The sequence below is a fragment of the Callionymus lyra genome, chromosome 6 (genome assembly GCF_982586985.1).
Source record: "Callionymus lyra chromosome 6, fCalLyr1.hap1.1, whole genome shotgun sequence".
Classification (NCBI taxonomy): domain Eukaryota; kingdom Metazoa; phylum Chordata; class Actinopteri; order Syngnathiformes; family Callionymidae; genus Callionymus; species Callionymus lyra.
In genome coordinates this window covers 15,565,081-15,583,096 of record NC_141823.1, presented here as the reverse complement: position 1 = coordinate 15,583,096, position 18,016 = coordinate 15,565,081, and the positions used below count along the sequence as shown (strand labels likewise).

General features: G+C 39.0%; 1 protein-coding gene across 1 annotated transcript; it reads left to right on the top strand.

Moving 5' to 3' along the window:
• Positions 1-662: 662 nt before the first annotated feature.
• psmd14 (proteasome 26S subunit, non-ATPase 14) lies at positions 663-3,720 on the top strand. Its single transcript, XM_087793884.1, has 11 exons — positions 663-760; positions 1,176-1,231; positions 1,516-1,587; positions 1,670-1,789; positions 2,056-2,126; positions 2,244-2,394; positions 2,487-2,594; positions 2,804-2,878; positions 2,940-3,065; positions 3,249-3,311; positions 3,550-3,720. The coding sequence occupies exons 2-11, from the start codon at positions 1,184-1,186 to the stop codon at positions 3,646-3,648; spliced, it is 933 nt and encodes a 310-aa protein (XP_087650010.1). The 5' UTR covers positions 663-760; positions 1,176-1,183; the 3' UTR covers positions 3,649-3,720.
• Positions 3,721-18,016: the final 14,296 nt, after the last annotated feature.

Below are 18,016 nucleotides of genomic sequence, written 5' to 3'. Positions count from 1 at the left end.
CTTATACAAGGAGAACATACAAACTACACAAAAAAACAACACAGGTTTGCTCCTGGAGATGCCTTCGGCAGGATTTTAAACATGAAGTTCGATTTTATATTAACCAACACTTCAGTTTGTTTTACTACTGTTATCTCAACGAGCAGTTTCGTTCCTGTTTTCATTTAGGAAATTCATTTAAGACAAATAATGGTATGCAATATTTTAAATACATTCTTTTTAATTTGGCTACCTTTAGGCATGAAGTGTGTTTTTAGACGGAGAAAGAGCTACTGTATGCAGGCACTCCGATGCGAATATGAAGATAAGGAAAACGACTTGAAGAAGAACCACCGCCTATTAACAGCAGCAGTAGCCATTTAAAACTGGGTCACTTTCCTAACGAGAGCTTCCGGTTGACAGCGTCACTCTGGCTCGGATACATCTCGGTCGCCTAAAGCTGTGAAGAAATAAATGTCTGAGAATTAAACCAGAATAGCACCAAAGTGTTGCTAAATTATACTCGAGTCATTTCCTGCAAATAATCTATTGATTTTTTTATTGATTGTAAACACGCGTCGATTCAATAAAGTTGTATTTAGCACCATCGTGCGTCATCATCCGCTCATCGCACCCAAGCGATAACAAGTGACGTCATTCTGCGACGGAAGCAGTTTGTTTTCCCCTCAGTGGACATTTCTGGCTGATTCATTGTAGCTTGTGTGTGAGGCTGCTACTCTTCGAAAATAGACTTCTAGATATCGAGGCGATTCGTCAACAGGTAAATAAGAACAAACTGTTAAACAGAGACGGTTCGTACGGAACAATCCTGGAGAGTTTCAAGTGATATTATGAATCTTTTGTACGCGACTGACGAAGCTAGGTTAGCATCGGCATGCTAACTTATGCTAACTCATTTGAGTGTCGCTGTCGTTGTAATAGTTGTTTTATCATCTTTTGCCACTTTTTACATGTATTTGCTTGCTTATAGAATACACTGCTTATTGGTTTCTACTGCGGAATTACGTTAGTAATGTGTGATAGAAGTTTATTCTCGCTAACTATGGAAACAAGACAGTCAGTTTGACAATTGAGAATTAGAAATAATCCAAATAACAGCAGTAAATCGATTGTATCCCATGAGTTGGCCTCAATTGTAACGTGTTAAACATGCTTTCTTTCTTCATTCTACATAGATCCTGAAATGGACCGACTGTTGAGGCTCGGAGGTGGAATGCCAGGTCTTGGCCAGGTAATATATAGCATTTTTTTTTAAAACTTAAAACACAAACATTTAATACCTCATCAATATTCCGTTATATAGTGCTTAGCTCTCGATTGGAAATTATTGTCTTTATTCAACGCATGTAGATGATCTTAATGGAAGCCTTTTTTTTACCTTCAATATCTTCTATAGATGTGCACTATTTGTGATATGTCAGAAATGTCACTCGCTGAGATTCTGTTTATCCATATTGACCAGAAAATCAGAATGAATACCTGTATTTAACAGTTTCTTTTTGTTAATTTCCAAAGGGCCCTCCAACAGATGCTCCAGCTGTGGATACAGCAGAGCAGGTGTACATTTCCTCATTAGCGTTACTGAAGGTAACAACACCCTTCTTATTAAAATAGTATATTACCCGTCAAAATCATTGCCTTGACCTTTTTTTTAATGCGACTACTTTAGATGCTGAAACACGGGCGTGCTGGTGTACCAATGGAGGTCATGGGATTGATGCTCGGAGAATTTGTCGATGACTACACAGTGCGAGTGATCGATGTCTTCGCCATGCCCCAGTCAGGAACAGTAAGTACTGTGGATACTCTTTGAAACGTATAAACCCGAAGCTGATACACTTTTATTACACCAAAGCTTGACAGCGAATGAGTGATATTTAACTAATTGTTGAAGTGGGAACTGTATAGAATACATTATCATAGCTCAATGAGCATCATTAACTTGTATAAATATTGTGTATAATCTTGCTCTATTAAACCAGATTGTGCCCTTTTTTTGGATGGTTACCTTGTAAAACTGTTCACTTTAAGACACTACTTGCTATTCTCTTGCAGGGAGTGAGTGTCGAAGCTGTGGATCCTGTGTTCCAGGCCAAAATGTTGGACATGCTAAAGCAGACTGGCAGGTAAAAACTAAAAAAAAATTGAATCCAGTGTTTCAATGTTTTTATCTGGAAAAAGATAATCAATTAAATCAATGATGTAAATGAATGAAGGATTAAATTATTGATTTTAACCTCCAGGCCTGAGATGGTAGTGGGCTGGTACCACAGTCACCCGGGATTCGGCTGCTGGTTGTCCGGTGTTGACATTAACACCCAACAGAGTTTCGAGGCCTTGTCGGAGAGAGCTGTTGCTGTTGTGGTCGACCCTATCCAGAGTGTTAAAGGAAAGGTGGGGAAGTTGTTTTTACTTTTGTTGTTTTACACAAACGTTTCTCTTGATTTCAATCCATGAAAATAACATCCTTTAATAATGTTCTTCAGGTTGTCATTGATGCCTTTAGATTGATCAACGCCAACATGATGGTTTTGGGTCACGAACCAAGACAGACTACATCAAATTTGGGACATTTGAACAAACCCTCCATTCAGGTAACCAACCATCTTTGACCCAATTTTATCATCATGAGTGAGACACAATATATATTTTTAATGGAATATTCATGTATTATTTTCAATTTGTTGTCTAGTTTTTCAATTATATATCAACAATAAACTCTGTAAAGTTGATGGGAAGAACAGTTTTTGTTATACATTTTCCTCATTACGGGGCTATTTAAGATTGTTTTCTTCTTTGGCAGGCCTTAATTCATGGACTCAACAGACATTACTACTCCATCACCATCAACTACAGGAAAAACGAGCTGGAGCAGAAGGTAGAAATAATAAAACTTGGTTTATTCTGGAGCTATAACCCCCATCAACACTTGTTTCTAGATGCTGTTGAACTTGCACAAGAAGAGCTGGATGGAGGGTCTGACCCTGACCGACTACAGTGAGCACTGCAAACTCAACGAGACCATCGTCAAGGAAATGCTGGAGCTGGCCAAGAACTACAATAAGGTACTTTTTTTTATATTTATAAAACTTAAAGTCCTTTTAGATATCTCCTACATTTAGTGAATAAATTGAGGATTAGTTTAAATAAATCCTTCTGAAAGTTGTTCAAATGCCTGCACACCATTGCCAGAGGAATTGCACCCCTGAACCCCATGTGCTGATGAGATGCTGTCATGTTTGATTCAGGCTGTTGAAGAAGAAGACAAGATGACCCCAGAACAGTTGGCTATCAAGAACGTTGGCAAACAGGTAAATGACATTCAAGATTTACTTTTCCTTCCTTTATATCATCTGATGTTAGTGTCACATTACGAATAAAAGTCGTGATATATTTAAGAAATGTGTTTGAAGGATCAGGAAAAGTCCAATGTATTCTGCTCACAGTTTAGAATGGAAATGCTTTAAAACCAATTTATGCATTCCTTAAAAAATCATCTAAAATGTTGTAACATAATCCTATTAATTCATCATCCCTTTCTTTTTTTAGGATCCCAAGAGGCACCTGGAGGAACATGTTGATGTTTTGATGACATCCAACATCGTCCAGTGCCTAGCTGCCATGTTGGACACCGTGGTTTTCCAGTGATGGCTCACGTTTCTAACTGTTAATATTGCGACACTTGTCTTCTTTTATAAAAATAAATGTATGTATGAAATGAGCCGCCGAGTCCGTCGTTGATATTGGTTTTTACTAATGCACTTTGGATTTCAAACACTGGGGGGTGGCATTGTTTCAAAGTGTGTCGTGTTCACAGCAATTTAATGAGAAGTCTGTCTCTCTTAGGCCTGTTTAGAGTAAAGGAATAGCAGTAGTAGTGTCGTGAGATTGTATTTGAAGAGTTCTCGATACGTCTGAGAGAGTCTTCGGACGTATGAGTTGGTTGAAAAATGGTGTCTGCTTTCTGGAAAGTTTAGGGAGGAGAAGAATGCAACAAAAACAAGATGAACAGATTTGAAGTGTTCTCAGTAAAGTGACTCCAAAAGTAAGTCATTTATATTTATAGAGCGCTTTTCCAGACCAGGGTCACAAATGTGCTTAAACAATCAAAATAAATCTCAAAAAATATATACTTAAAAGGTCAAGATAACACTGAGAACAACACAGGAGTTGAAGAAAATCAAGGAAAAGCCTGCACGAATAAAAATGTCAAGTTGAGTCAGTAGATCCATCAAACACAGAGAGAGAGGAAGATTGATCCAAAGCTTAGGAGCAACAGCCTGCAAGGATTTCTCTCTTCTGGTCCTGAACCGTGTGCCTGGAACCATCAGTAGATTGTGATCCACAGACCTCAGAGCCCGAGCTGGGGTGTAAGGCTGGATCAGATCAGTGATATAAGGAGGAGTCTGACCATGAATAGATCTGAAAGTAAGAACCAGAATTTTAAAGTTGATCCTGAAAGAAACTGGAAGCCAGTGAAAAGTTTTAAGGACCGGAGAAATGTGAGTTCTTCTACTTGAGCGGGTCAGAATTCTCTCTGCAGTAAATGCTTGTGTAGGCTCTTCTCAAAATAATGATTTTTAGGAAATCCAAGGATGTACATTTTAATCCAGCTAATTGTAATTGCCCAAATTTTAGTTGAACTTGGTTGTGAAAAATGTACATTTCTTTGTTCTTGTTTGGAATCCATGAAATCAATGAAGGGGAAAAAATGTCTTAAATTCACCAACACGAGTCTAAAACTGAATAAAATCCATCAAATCTTCAATTTCTTAACCTGGTTTTGCTCATAATACAGTATCAGTAAGTGTGTTTAGCATATGTTTCCACTCTGGTTTTAAACAAAAGAGTTATGACAGACTTGGTGTGGAGCCATTAAATAAACCTGAAGGGTCTTTAGGTGACATCATCTTTGTTCCAGAACAAACTCTTGGCAACTTTTTTTTTTTTGCAATGCAACTGTCGAGGCTGTGAAATGAAACGCATTCCATCAGGCCGTTTGGGAAACATGTTCATGCTGTTATCCTTACGGTAAATACATCACCCTGAGGTGAGAAACCCAACACCATTATTACACGTTAACTGATTCAAGGGCTTATAAACCATTTTTGTACAGTTGTACTATTGGAAATTGCCAAGAAAAACTTTGAAAGATATAACGGCTTGTTTTCTCATTTAAAGGGATTTTTTTACTGGGTTGTTTTAGGTCATGTTCCGAAGACACAAGTGTGATTAATGCAGCACAACGTGCTTGTATTTTACATGTTATTAAGTATTTACAAAATAACCACACAATCCTCTCTTAACCTTTCAGTTTTTCTTTCCTTTTATGAGCTGAAAACATTTAAAACTTAATGACTACAAAAAACATTAACATGTTCATTGGGTCGAGGTCGAGCATTAACACTGATCCTGAATTTTATGGTCTGGATTTTGGGAGGTGGATTTCATGATCCAGTTAACACGGGATTCCTTCACTGCTTTTTTTTTTTTTGTAGAATACATGGTTTTGTTAGAGTTAAACAATGCATCATGAACATCTGGTTCAGGGATGTCTCACTCAATCACACAATGAGCTCAAATTTAGAATAAAATGTTATTTATTCTTGTTTGTCCTCCTTCATAAAACACTTGTATAAGCAAATTATTTTAGTTGAAAATCACTTTTATTTGTAACAACCTCGGTCACATTATCAACATTAATCTACTTTGAGGGGCTTTGAGTTTGAGCTTTGTCCTCCAGGAATGAGGATCAACAAGTAAGAAATAAATAGTTAACTTAAGCTTACAAGGGTAAATAAAGGAGTAAACAGAGAAAATAAGCTTGGTCAAGCATGAAGGTATGTCACTGCGTGTCATCAAGCCTAAAAGGCTCCACCTCCAAGGGACTCATTGTATAAACAAAGCGGGGTGTCATTACAGCTGGCTTGAGAAGCCATTATTACGTCGTAATAGACTCCGCTCTCGTAACCTCTTGTTCGCTGAGACTTCAGTGGGGGTAGAAATAAGCCGTTCTCTTGAACATTTTCGTAATTATTATGAGGGTAAAGAGTTGATTTTAAAGATATTGTCCATTTTCTACACTCTTTCCATGACTTCTGCCTCCTAGCTAAAGGAATCAGAAAATCACATTGTTATTTTTCTTAAGAGTTTCTTTACATAAACGTCTCTATTTCACAACGTCACAACTGTCACTTAATAAGAAAATTTCTCAATACAATGGAAACCATTAACCGGGTTCTGATCTAGATCCTGAAAGGTGAATCATATACTTCCTTTTAAACTTCCTTGTCTCACCGCACTCACTGGTTTATTTTGAAGAACACAGTTCTCTCTTTCAACCGTCGGCTCGGGCCCCTGGTTGTGGGTCCGTCAAATAAGACCAATTAGACCATTTCAAAGATGGGCAGCATGAATGGACGCCTCAGAGATCTGACGCGTCCTCAAAGGGACGACGCTCTCCACAAGCAAAGCGAGCAGATTTGAAAGCAAGTTGTAAATATTAATGTTCTTGTAAACATTTAGGGCTGCTTGGTGTGGTGAACCCTGCTCAGCCCGGGGGGGCCGACACATGGTCGTTGGAGAGGAGCCAGGTCGTGATTTAACCTTCCCTCGGTGGCTCCTTAGGTCCATTGTGTAATCCAGTGTGAAAGGGTTGCAACATTCAGATAAATCAGCTCTTGTTTTGAGGGACTCCTTAAAATTCTTTGTCACTGAGATAGAGCTTATATAACGAGTCCATGTGTTTGAAACTCCTTCTTCATTACGTCTTCGACATTAAAAAACAACAGATAGAGGGCTCTGGCTGACATTGTTTATTTATACGAGTGGATTCACAGAAAGATCGCGATCGAAGATTCAAGAAACTTCTATGTCTTGTAGATGACATCAGTGCTTTGTATTGGATTAAGAGCTCGCTAAACTAAAGCCATTTGGAGAAAAGAGTGTTTCCTGCATTAGAGTCTTGAACTTAAGTGTGTCTTAAATAGATCTATTGTATCATCAGTATGAGTCTGTACAAAAATCTCTTTTCATTGAAATATTTACATTAGAAAATTATCTTTTACCCCGCCCACTTAAAAACACTTGTTTTTCTGGAGATTAAATCTTGTTTACCATAACCACACCCACTCTGCTGTGATTGGTCAAACATCAAGGTTTGTCACTGCACATTATCAATACACGGCAGTCTCCACCTCCATGGGACTCGTTGTATAAACAAAGCGGGGTGTTATTACCGCTTGTTGGAGGAGGAGTGAAGCCATTATTACGTCATTATGGACTCCGCTCTCGTAACCTCTCGTTTGCGGAGATTTCAGACGGAGGAGAACTTTATAAAGTAATGAGTTCAAAACATGGTCATGATGAGAGACTTACTACATCTTGGAAACAAAGACTCTAACATTTGAAACATGTAAGTCGGGAAAGTTGGGTTTTAACATTAGTCACCGTTTAACAGACGAGGTCAGGTGACCCACAACATTTACTAAACTCTCTGTTGCAGAAAAAAAGAGTCTGACTTGAACATTGTCTTCAACCCTTGAACATATATATCATCTCCAAGTTTGTCCTCCTCAACCAAACATAAACCTTATTCCTGTTATGGTCACATGCTGTGTCTCAAATCGCATACTTGTGTACTCAAAGTTAGTATTTTTAGTGCGTAAGTGCGTCTCAATTCTTAGTATGCGAAATTTAGTGCGTCATGCACACTAAATTGGCGTACAAAACTGAGTATGGTTCAATGGACACTATCCACCCTAAACGGCCGCCTTCTTAATGACGTTTTAAACAGAAGTTACGTCATATATATCCATATATATATTCATATATACAGTATATGGATATATATGCATATACTTACAGGTGCATTTTCCGCAGCAGTAGAAGGATTAGACGTCTTCAGTGCTGATACCATCTTAAATATCTGCCGAATATTTTGATTCTCATATTTTTTCTTTATTTCTTTTTCCAAACTTGCAAAACGTGCTGCCAGCAGGTGGCGATAGTGTTCCAACAGCTGGTTGCAACCATGGTTAAATAGAAGTAGAAGAAGAAGCTGTCACGTCAATTCTGGTTAGTGCGTAGCAGCAGTGTTTGATTTGAGACATACTATCTGTGGAGAATTTGCGTACTAGTTAGTATGTACACAATCCTGATGCATACTAACTTCTAGTATACTAAGAAAAGTATGCGATTTGAGACACAGCAACAGTGTCAGCAAGAACATGAATCCACCATTTTGATTTTGAGTCAACCATCGATCGGGCCTCATTTATTGACTTGGCGGACTAAATTTGGCCACTGGGCCTTGAGTTTGAAACACGTGGTCTTTACTTTCCTTCACAAGACCCTCACATTTTAGGGTTAGTTCTTTGCTCGTTTCTCTTTAGTAAAAAATATATTTTAGATCTACATCTCCAACCTTCTGTAGAAAAAACCTGCTCAGTCGTGAAGCATCAGTGACTTTGTGTAAACTATTGAAGGTCATCCTCGTGAAAAGCATCTGAAAGTTTAATTAACTCTACAGTTTATAACATCGTGAGAGAGATTTATCCGAGCCTTCGATAAACACCATCAGTCAACTAACCAGTTGCTTCACTCTGACCTTCTCTCCATCAGAATGGCGTGATTGAACATTCTGTGCTATCTCGTGATGTATGTCTTATAATATACACGCTCCACATCTGGACTCAAGTCTCCAAAGACTTGTAAACCTTCTACCAGACGATCCACATGAAATCTCAAAGGAGTTGTTTTTTTGTTGTCCACACCTTGATTTATTTCAACTGTTCTCGGATCAGTTTCTCCCCGTGTAATGCCATCCGTGTGGAGGTTCAGGGTCTCTGCTCTGTGACCTGCAGGGCTGCTTCCCCCTCAGATGATAAACACGAGCCCAGGATTAAGAGCAGCTCTGAACCTGAACGTACCTGATACTGGAGTCGTTTTGGCAACTGGTAATATATACAGCGCGTGAGTAATGGTCTCTGCTACTGTCAGAGGTGGCAACGCTTGGATAACATCGATGAACCTTTTATCGTCTTTGAACTTTTGAACACATTTCTGTGATGTTCCTGCTTCATCATGCGTGTAGTTCTGTGGATTCTAACATGTGAATGAATCATTCTGTCGTCCTGCTGTAAACATGTATCCACTGTGCTATGATAAGCCCTCAGTGAGATACACACAATTATGACTTTTTATCCATCGCATACATGTTTACACATAAAGATGAGCATGGATGTTGAACCTAAATAACAACTATTATGAATAAAAAAACAAATAAACTGTGTTAATAAAGCAGGGTTGCATGAATGCTATTCAAAGCTTTAAAAAAAACTTTTGAAAACACTAGTGGCCTCAATAATTAAGATCTTCCTGTTAAACATGTTCAACATGTTCAACATGTTCAACATGTTCAACATTCGAGTATAAAGAACTCATCCATCCCATCCACCCTTTCCTATTCATCCATCCTATCAATCCCATCCATCCCATCCATCCCATCCATCCCATCCATCCCATCCCATCCATCCCATCCATCCCATCCATCCCATCCATCCCATCCACCCTTTCCTATTCATCCATCCTATCAATCCCATCCATCCCATCCACCCTTTCCTATTCATCCATCCCATCCATCCCATCCATCCCATCCATCCCATCCATCCCATCCATCCCATCCATCCCATCCATCCCATCCATCCCATCCATCCCATCCATCCAATCCATCCGTTCCACCCTTTCCTATTCATCCATCCCATCCATCCCACCCATCCCATCCATCCCATCCATCCCATCCATCCCATCCATCCCATCCATCCCATCCATCCCATCCATCCCATCCATCCCATCCATCCCATCCATCCCATCCATCCCATCCACCCTTTCCTATTCATCCATCCCATCCATCCCATCCATCCCATCCATCCCATCCATCCCATCCATCCCATCCATCCCATCCATCCCATCCACCCTTTCCTATTCATCCATTCCATCCATCCCGTCCATCCCGTCCATCCCATCCACCCTTTCCTATTCATCCATCCCATCCATCCCATCCACCCTTTTCTATTCATCTTCCTCATCCATCCCATCCACCCTTTCCTATTCATCCATCCCATCAATCCCATCCACCCTTTTCTATTTATCCATCTCATCCATCTAATCCATCTAATCCATCCATCCTATACAGTATATTTTGTTAAAAACATTAATCGATTGTGAGAGAGTATATATCTGTGTTTAATGTAGCCTCAAAGAATAAAAATGGAAACTGATGTTTACATTTAAGATTTTCAATTTAACCAGCTCCACCACAAATACCACTGAAACAAACAAGAAGAAAATTATGTTTTTCGCAATCTGTAAATCCACTAGAAAAATATCTCAAATTATTTTATTTCAGGAAATGTTGATGATAAGACGAGGAACATAAGAGCTAGCATGTTACTTACTTACCTACATGGAACTTTTGGAACAATACTGCCACCTGCTGTATAGTATATATAGCTCATTGTTATTGAGGATATTTCAAATGCTATAAAAGGACTTGATTTATGTTAATGTAATAAATACTGAGCAATAATACTGTGTGAGAAACACAGCATGGGTGGTAATGAACAGCTCACTGGAGGTCAGTGCTCTCTTACATTTATTTATTAACTGTGAAAACCTCATTTTTGTATCCAACCCGGAAAACTGGGAAACTCGTAAAAGAAAAAAAAAAACACTTTCTTTCTCCCACTGTTCCCGTTAAACCATCGTGATTACCCCACAACAATAAATGAGGATTTATTAAAAATCCTTTTGGCTTCAAGAATGTATATATAAACAAGATTACTTCACGGGATGTTGTATTTGCTTGTTGTTCTCTGGGCAAACTGTTCAGCAGATTCTGGGAAGTGCTGACTAACGGTCGGTTTGTTTTTCCATGATTGAATCAAGTAATGCAGGGAAACCTTGACTACAAAATAGAAATATGTTGCCACACAGAGCCTCTGGCGAGCCCTTCCTTGTAATTATGGGAACTCTATGTGTCTCTTATGCAAGGAGGCGACGGAGGAGTCGAGGACTGTGTTTACAGATGAACATATCAGTGCAGCTGTCGAGCCTGATGGGGAACATGTTTAACACTCAATGAAGATAAGGGAAGATAATGGTCCTCCATGTGAAAGTCTACGAAAAGGACTTGAGAATACATCTGGAAAAGTCATTCTAAATGGCTGAATCACCACTTTGGGATGAGGCTGTTTTTACTTTTCTAACAATTGCAGGAACAGCACGTCTGATTCCTGGATCTGGTGCATTTCCCCTCTCGACTCTGTTAAGTTAATCTGTTGTCTTGGAATGATGATGTCACTGTCCAAAGACTTTCCACCGCATCAGGCGGCTTGTGGAGACCAGTGCGTGGGCATGAGTGAGATGTGCAGCCAGACATGTCCGCCAAACACTCAGAAGACGGGAACGTCAAAACAAAACTTATTAGTTATTATAGTTATTTTTTATCTGGTTATTTATTTCTACTACTAGTACTGCTAATAATGCTACGAGTATGAGTACCACTAGTACATGTATTACTACTGCTACTTCTACTGCTACTATTAATTCTTCGTCTTCTTCTAGTACTTTCTATTACTAGTAGTATTCCTGCTTCTTTTACTAGTTCTCTCAATGCTACTAAAACTAATTATGCTACTTGTAGCAACACTGCTTCTAGCACTATTACTGCTGCTGCCAGTACTTCTGATGCTACTATTAGTACTAAAACTATTACTTATTCCACTGCTTTTATCCTTAGCACTACTACTAGTACTTTTGATACTATTATAAGAATGAATACTACAAATATGACTGCTACTAGTACCAGTATTACTACTGCTACTACTTCTGGTATAACTGCTTCTACTTCTACAGCTACTACTATTGCTTCACTTGTTTTTAATTCTAGTACTACTATTATTGCTATTTCTAGTAGTAAAACTGCTACTTCTTCTATTACTACTAATGCTACTACAACTGCTGCCGCTCCCGTTACTACTATCACTAGTATTGCTACCTCTAGTAGTACTACTGCTACTACTCCTATTCCTACAACTTTTAAACATCCACTGTGGCTGCAGCTTGTACTGTACTCTAAAATACTGTTGACTATATAACTATGTAATTACTGATCATCCTCAGACCACCTCTGATACTCATTTAATAGTATTTTTTGTTTATAATTTGTTTATAATTGTAATAGATATTTTACTCTTTTTTTTCTTCTTTGATTGTTTCATCTTTTCCACCTGCATCTATAACTTATTTATTTAATTATATTTTCAAGATTTTGTTGGGATTTTTTTATTGATTTTTACATTTGATAATGCCTTTTAGTTGGTCTTTCTTTAATTTGTTTTCTTTTTTTATCCAAACTATTCTCCTTTTTTTGTGCCACCATGAAAAGTGATTCCTCAGGAACCTCTGAATACGTGAATCACTTGTAACTTCCTCTTTAATTCTCGAACACTCACCGCTGACTGAAGCATCTCCACAACAAACAGCAGCCGTTCTTTTATGTCATGTATTTGTGAAAAGTTCAGCCGAAGTTCAGCCCGACATTCCCGAGTCATACCTACATGCTGGAGAAGTTTATTCAACGTATAGACAGATGTCTGCGGCTGATACCTGCATGTTCTCCACACCTGCTGTTGCATGACGGTGAGTCAGCTGACCTGAGACCAGCAGCGAGCACGTGTGTCCGTCACGTGCCTCAGCTGTTTATCCCACAAAACCATGTGGCAGTGAACGCATCACTAAATGAGAGGCTGTTTAATTACAGACTGGAAAATAAGACACACGGCGACGTCATCTATTTCAAAACTTTCCAATCATCAACTTCTGTTTTGCTGACTCGACGATTATTAGTAGTAGTTGGCAAAGAAAAAAGAGATGGAAGTCAGAGGTCGTGGTGAAGAACCGTCAGATATGAAGCTCTCACGATGTGTTTGTTAGATTCACGTGTCTCAGGAGACCACGTCGGATTTTAGGGTTTTATAGTTATGGTGAGTTTTCCTGGAGTGCCTGCTGCACACGCACTTCAGTCTTGGCTCAGTGTGGCACAAGTCCTGCCGTTTCCTGTCACAAACAGCTCTGTGGCAAATGCCCACGAAGAACGTCCGCCTCCGTCTGAAGCTGGACGGGCTTGAATAGTCAGACTCGCGCCAGAGAAACTGGGTTCAGACTCCAGTTGTAATATGAAGAGAACATTTCGAATTAACGGTTTAACCTATCTGGAACTTGAAGCTTTAACCGCTTTTGTCAAACTAATGCCCGACGGGTCACACTGGGGCCACTTTTAAATGACATTTGGCCCATGAATAAATACTATTTTTATTGGTAAAATCCTCTTTTAAGTCCCGTTATGCAGTTTTCTGGTCCCTCAACCTCACCAGTCTGTGCGCCATTTGTTACGGGCCGCACAGAAGGAAAAAACATTGATACAATTTCTGTTCTATTGGTTATATCTGTCCAGAAGGTTTTTTGTTTTGCTAAAAGATCATATTTTTCTGTTGAAGTAATACTAGACGGTGACTCTCGACACGTCAACACACTTCTATCGGTGAAGTTTACTCAAAAAAGAAACCTAAACACTAAACACTAAATGATGGATATATTTTTACAGTTTTCAACTAAAGATCTGTCCATAAATATATACATTACATTAAAATGTGTTTCGACTCTTGCTGCGGATCAAATATTTTTTGTGTTTCTTCCATGAACTTCAAATACTTTCTGAAGGTATACATATGACTACTACTACTGGTATGACTGCTATTTGTACAAGTATTACTACTGCTACTAATACTGGTATGACAGCTTCTACTTGTGCTGCTACTACTATTAATATTGCTACTACTATTACTTATTCTGCTGCTATTTCCCTTAGCACTTTTACTAGTACTACAAGTACTACTACATGTAAGAACACTACTAGTACGATTGCTACTAGTATACATATTACTACTGCTACTGCTAATGGTATGACTGCCTCTACTTCTACTGCTACTACTATAAATACTACCAATATTACTTATTCTACTGATTTTACCCTTAGCACTACTACTAGTACTTATGATACTACTTCAAAAATGACTACTGGTACGACTGCTACTAGTATAAGTAATACTACTGCTACTACTACTTGTAAACTGCTTCTACTTCTACTGCTACTGCTACTACTTATTTTAATTCTAGTACTACTGTTATTGCTGTTTCTAGTAGCTTCTTTCTGACAGCTTCTACTTGTACTGCTACTACTATTAATATTGCTACTACTATTACTTATTCTACTGCTATTACCCTTAGCACTTTTACTAGTACTACGGGTACTACTACAAGTAAGAACACTACTAGTCCATAAATATATACATTACATTAAAATGTGTTTCGACTCTTGCTCAAATCAAATAAATCAAATATTTTGTGTGTTTCTTCCATGAACTTCAAATAATTTCTGAAGGCGGTTGATGTTGCTAAATTGTACGTAGACATTAGTTCAGGAGTGAGAGTTATTGTCTATATGAGCCCTGAGACGGACAGGTGTATCCTGCCTATATACTCATGAAATAAAAATAAGAATACAAATATAACACTGGTAGCTCATGAGGGAGTGTCGGGAGCCGGTGTGAGCGCCACCTGTGGTCACAATGACCGCGTCTGTCAGGCATGTGGGACCATGTTTGAACAGCGGTGACTGTCCGTGTTCACATGTGAACCGCCTCTACAGCAACACCTCTGTACCAAAGCTGAAGGGATGCCAGGAAGTGTCTTTTCTGCTGCAGTCACTGTCTGGTCTGGACCTGTGAGCCATGCTTCACTCAGCGAGTGAATCAAACCTGCCTGCGCTCACACCGGCGCGCTGTTCTCACTCGGGTGGAGGAAGAGCAGCTGTGGTGTCGTGATGACACACATGAGTTCATGGTGCTAACTTAGGGTATAAACAAACCTTCGACAAAAAGTGTTTGCTGAGGTGTCTGTGAACATCTCAAAGACTGACCAGAGAACCTGGAACGTTTCTGCACCTTCTTTTGTATCAGTTGTTAATGGATCTTCTTTATATGGATCGTAGAATGGTTTGGTGCAGGTGTGACGTGAGATCAGTCAAATTACTGTACTACACCAATACTACGGTTGCTGCTACTATGAGTACTATTATGACTACCACTGCTGCTACTACTACTATCGCTATTACTACCAGTACTGCTGCTACTACTATGGGTTTTTGCTTGCTCCTACTATTCTAATAATACTAACTCTTCTACTACTAACACTAGTATTACTACTACTACTCCTACTGATACTACTACAAGTATGAGTACTAAAGCAAGTCATACTACTTACACTACTACTTGACTGCTTCTACTTCTGCTGCTACTACTATTAACACTACTACTATTACTTCTTGAACTGCTTTTACTTTTAGCACTTCTACTTGTACTTTTGTTACTACTACAGGTACGACTGCTACTAGTACAAGTATTACTACTGCCATTACTACGAGTGTGATTGCTTCTACTTATACTGCTACTATTAATCCTACTACTACTACTGTTACTAGTTCTACTCCTTTTACCCTTAGCCCTTTTACTAGTACTTTTGATACTACTACAAGTATGACTACTAGTAGTACGATTGCTATTTGTAAGTATTGTAAGTATTACTACTGCTACTACTACTGGTATGACTGCTTCTTATGCTATTGCTACTACTATTACTTATTCTACTGCCATTACCCTTAGCACTACTACTAGTACCTCTGATACTACTACAATAATTAATACAACTAGTATGACTGCTATTTGTACAAGTATTACTAATGCTACTACTACTGGTATGACAGCTTCTACTTGTACTGCTACTACTATTAATATTGCTACTACTATTACTTATTCTACTGCTTTTACCCTTAGCACTTTTACTAGTACTACGGGTACTACTACAAGTAAGAACACTACTAGTACGACTGCTACTAGTATACATATTACTACTGATACTGCTAATGGTATGACTGCCTCTACTTCTACTGCTACTACTATAAATACTACTAATATTACTTATTCTACTGATTTTACCCTTAGCACTACTACTAGTACTTATGATACTACTACAAGAATGACTACTAGTATGACTGCTACTAGTATAAGTAATACTACTGCTACGACTACTGGTAAACTGCTTCTACTTCTACTGCTATTGCTACTACAATTACTTCTACTTATTTTAATTCTAGTACTACTCCTACTGTTTGCTAGTATTGCTGTTTCTAGTAGCTTATTTCTGCTACTTCTTTTACTTCTCACAATACTACTACAACTGTTGCTGCTTCCACAACTACTATAACGATTATTTCTACTTCTAGTAGTACCACTGCTACTACTACTATAATGCAACCAACTGTACTGCCACTGCTACTACTTATCTACTGGGGCTGCAGCTTATGCATAAACTGTTGCTATTATTTTACTACATTATATATTACTATGTTATTACTGATCCCTCACAGACCAATTCTACTCTCAGTTTCTAGTCGTCTGAGGAGCAGCTGAGACACTGAAGTCTCCACCAGATGTTGGTAAACATCAACCATCCTGGTTAACCTCTGCTCACCTGAGATGACCCGCGTCTGCCCCGGCCTCAGGTGAGCGGGCGTGTTGTGGGAGTCTAGACAGGAGTGGGTGAGTCACGGTGAGGCTCCAGAACAAGGCCCACAGTCTAGTATTTCCCCCTCGCTGCCTCGGAAAGTGTCTGCAACTTCAGGGCTGAAATGTTCGGGGTAATGGGACAAGCAATTAGTCAATATTTAGGAGGCGTGTCTGTGGCGCACGAGAGACAAAGTTAAACCACAAGACTTCTGTTTTTACTACATGTACAGTAAGTCCTTGAATGAAAAGAGCTTAAAACCAGACGTTCGTTTTACAGAGTGACCCTCCTTAATATTTGTTCCTCCGTGTTTGTGTGGATGCAGAACTGGTTATTATTATTATTTTTATTTACTTCTATCTCTATCAATGTAATTGTATCTAAAACAATAGCCTCAACTTCTGCTGTTTTAAATGTTAGTTGTTAAAAAAAAGGTAATATCACGGTGCAAATGTATAGAGGTATGTATTATAAATAAAAGTATTTGGAAAAAACTCATGTAAATTAAGTATAGTTAGTAGTGAAAATTCATAATAGTACCGCAAATGCACGTAATACAAGTACAAAAAAAACAACTAGTTTAGTAATATAAAAAAAGTTCATATAACACTTGTGTTTTCTCAGGGTCAAGGTGACCCGAAGGCCCATAAAACAAACGCAATTGTTCGATCCCTTGTGTTGCTTTTGGTACAAGATGAACGACCTCCTCCACTGCATTCATCTTGAGAGACAAATCAAGGGATACTACAAACACGTTTGTTTTCGGGCCATTTGGGTCACTTTGACCCCGAGATAACACAAGGGCTATTTATTTCTTCAGGGTGACTTAGAGGGCACACGCTCCCCCAGTCTTATCACTCCGGGTTCAAAGGTCAAGGCTTATGATCGCAGGCCGATTACTTTAGAAAGTGTAGACGTGTATAACAGGGTGTAAGACTGACAAGACTGTAAAACAACAACTTGTTGACTCATTTAAATCGTCTACAAAAGACGTCTTCCTGACACTCAGACGATTGTTACTCAACTTGTCTTTTTGGCCGGTGACTGGTTCACCTGAGAAAACTTTCCCCGCAACGACCCAATCAGTTTCTCTGAATCGGGGTCTGTGTTCGGGCAGAAGTTCTCATCCAGCGTGACACACTGCGATGTTTTCACATGAGTCTCAAATACTGTGCACGTCTGTGAAGCTCATATTCAGATGCTAACAAGGCTGCTATGTTTTCGAGCTAGTAAACAACACACAGACGTTGAGTCTTGTCGATGAGTTTTTCATTTTTTTATGATAACGTCCAGGTACGACCTGGAGACGGCAGGAGGGCTGATCGACAACTGG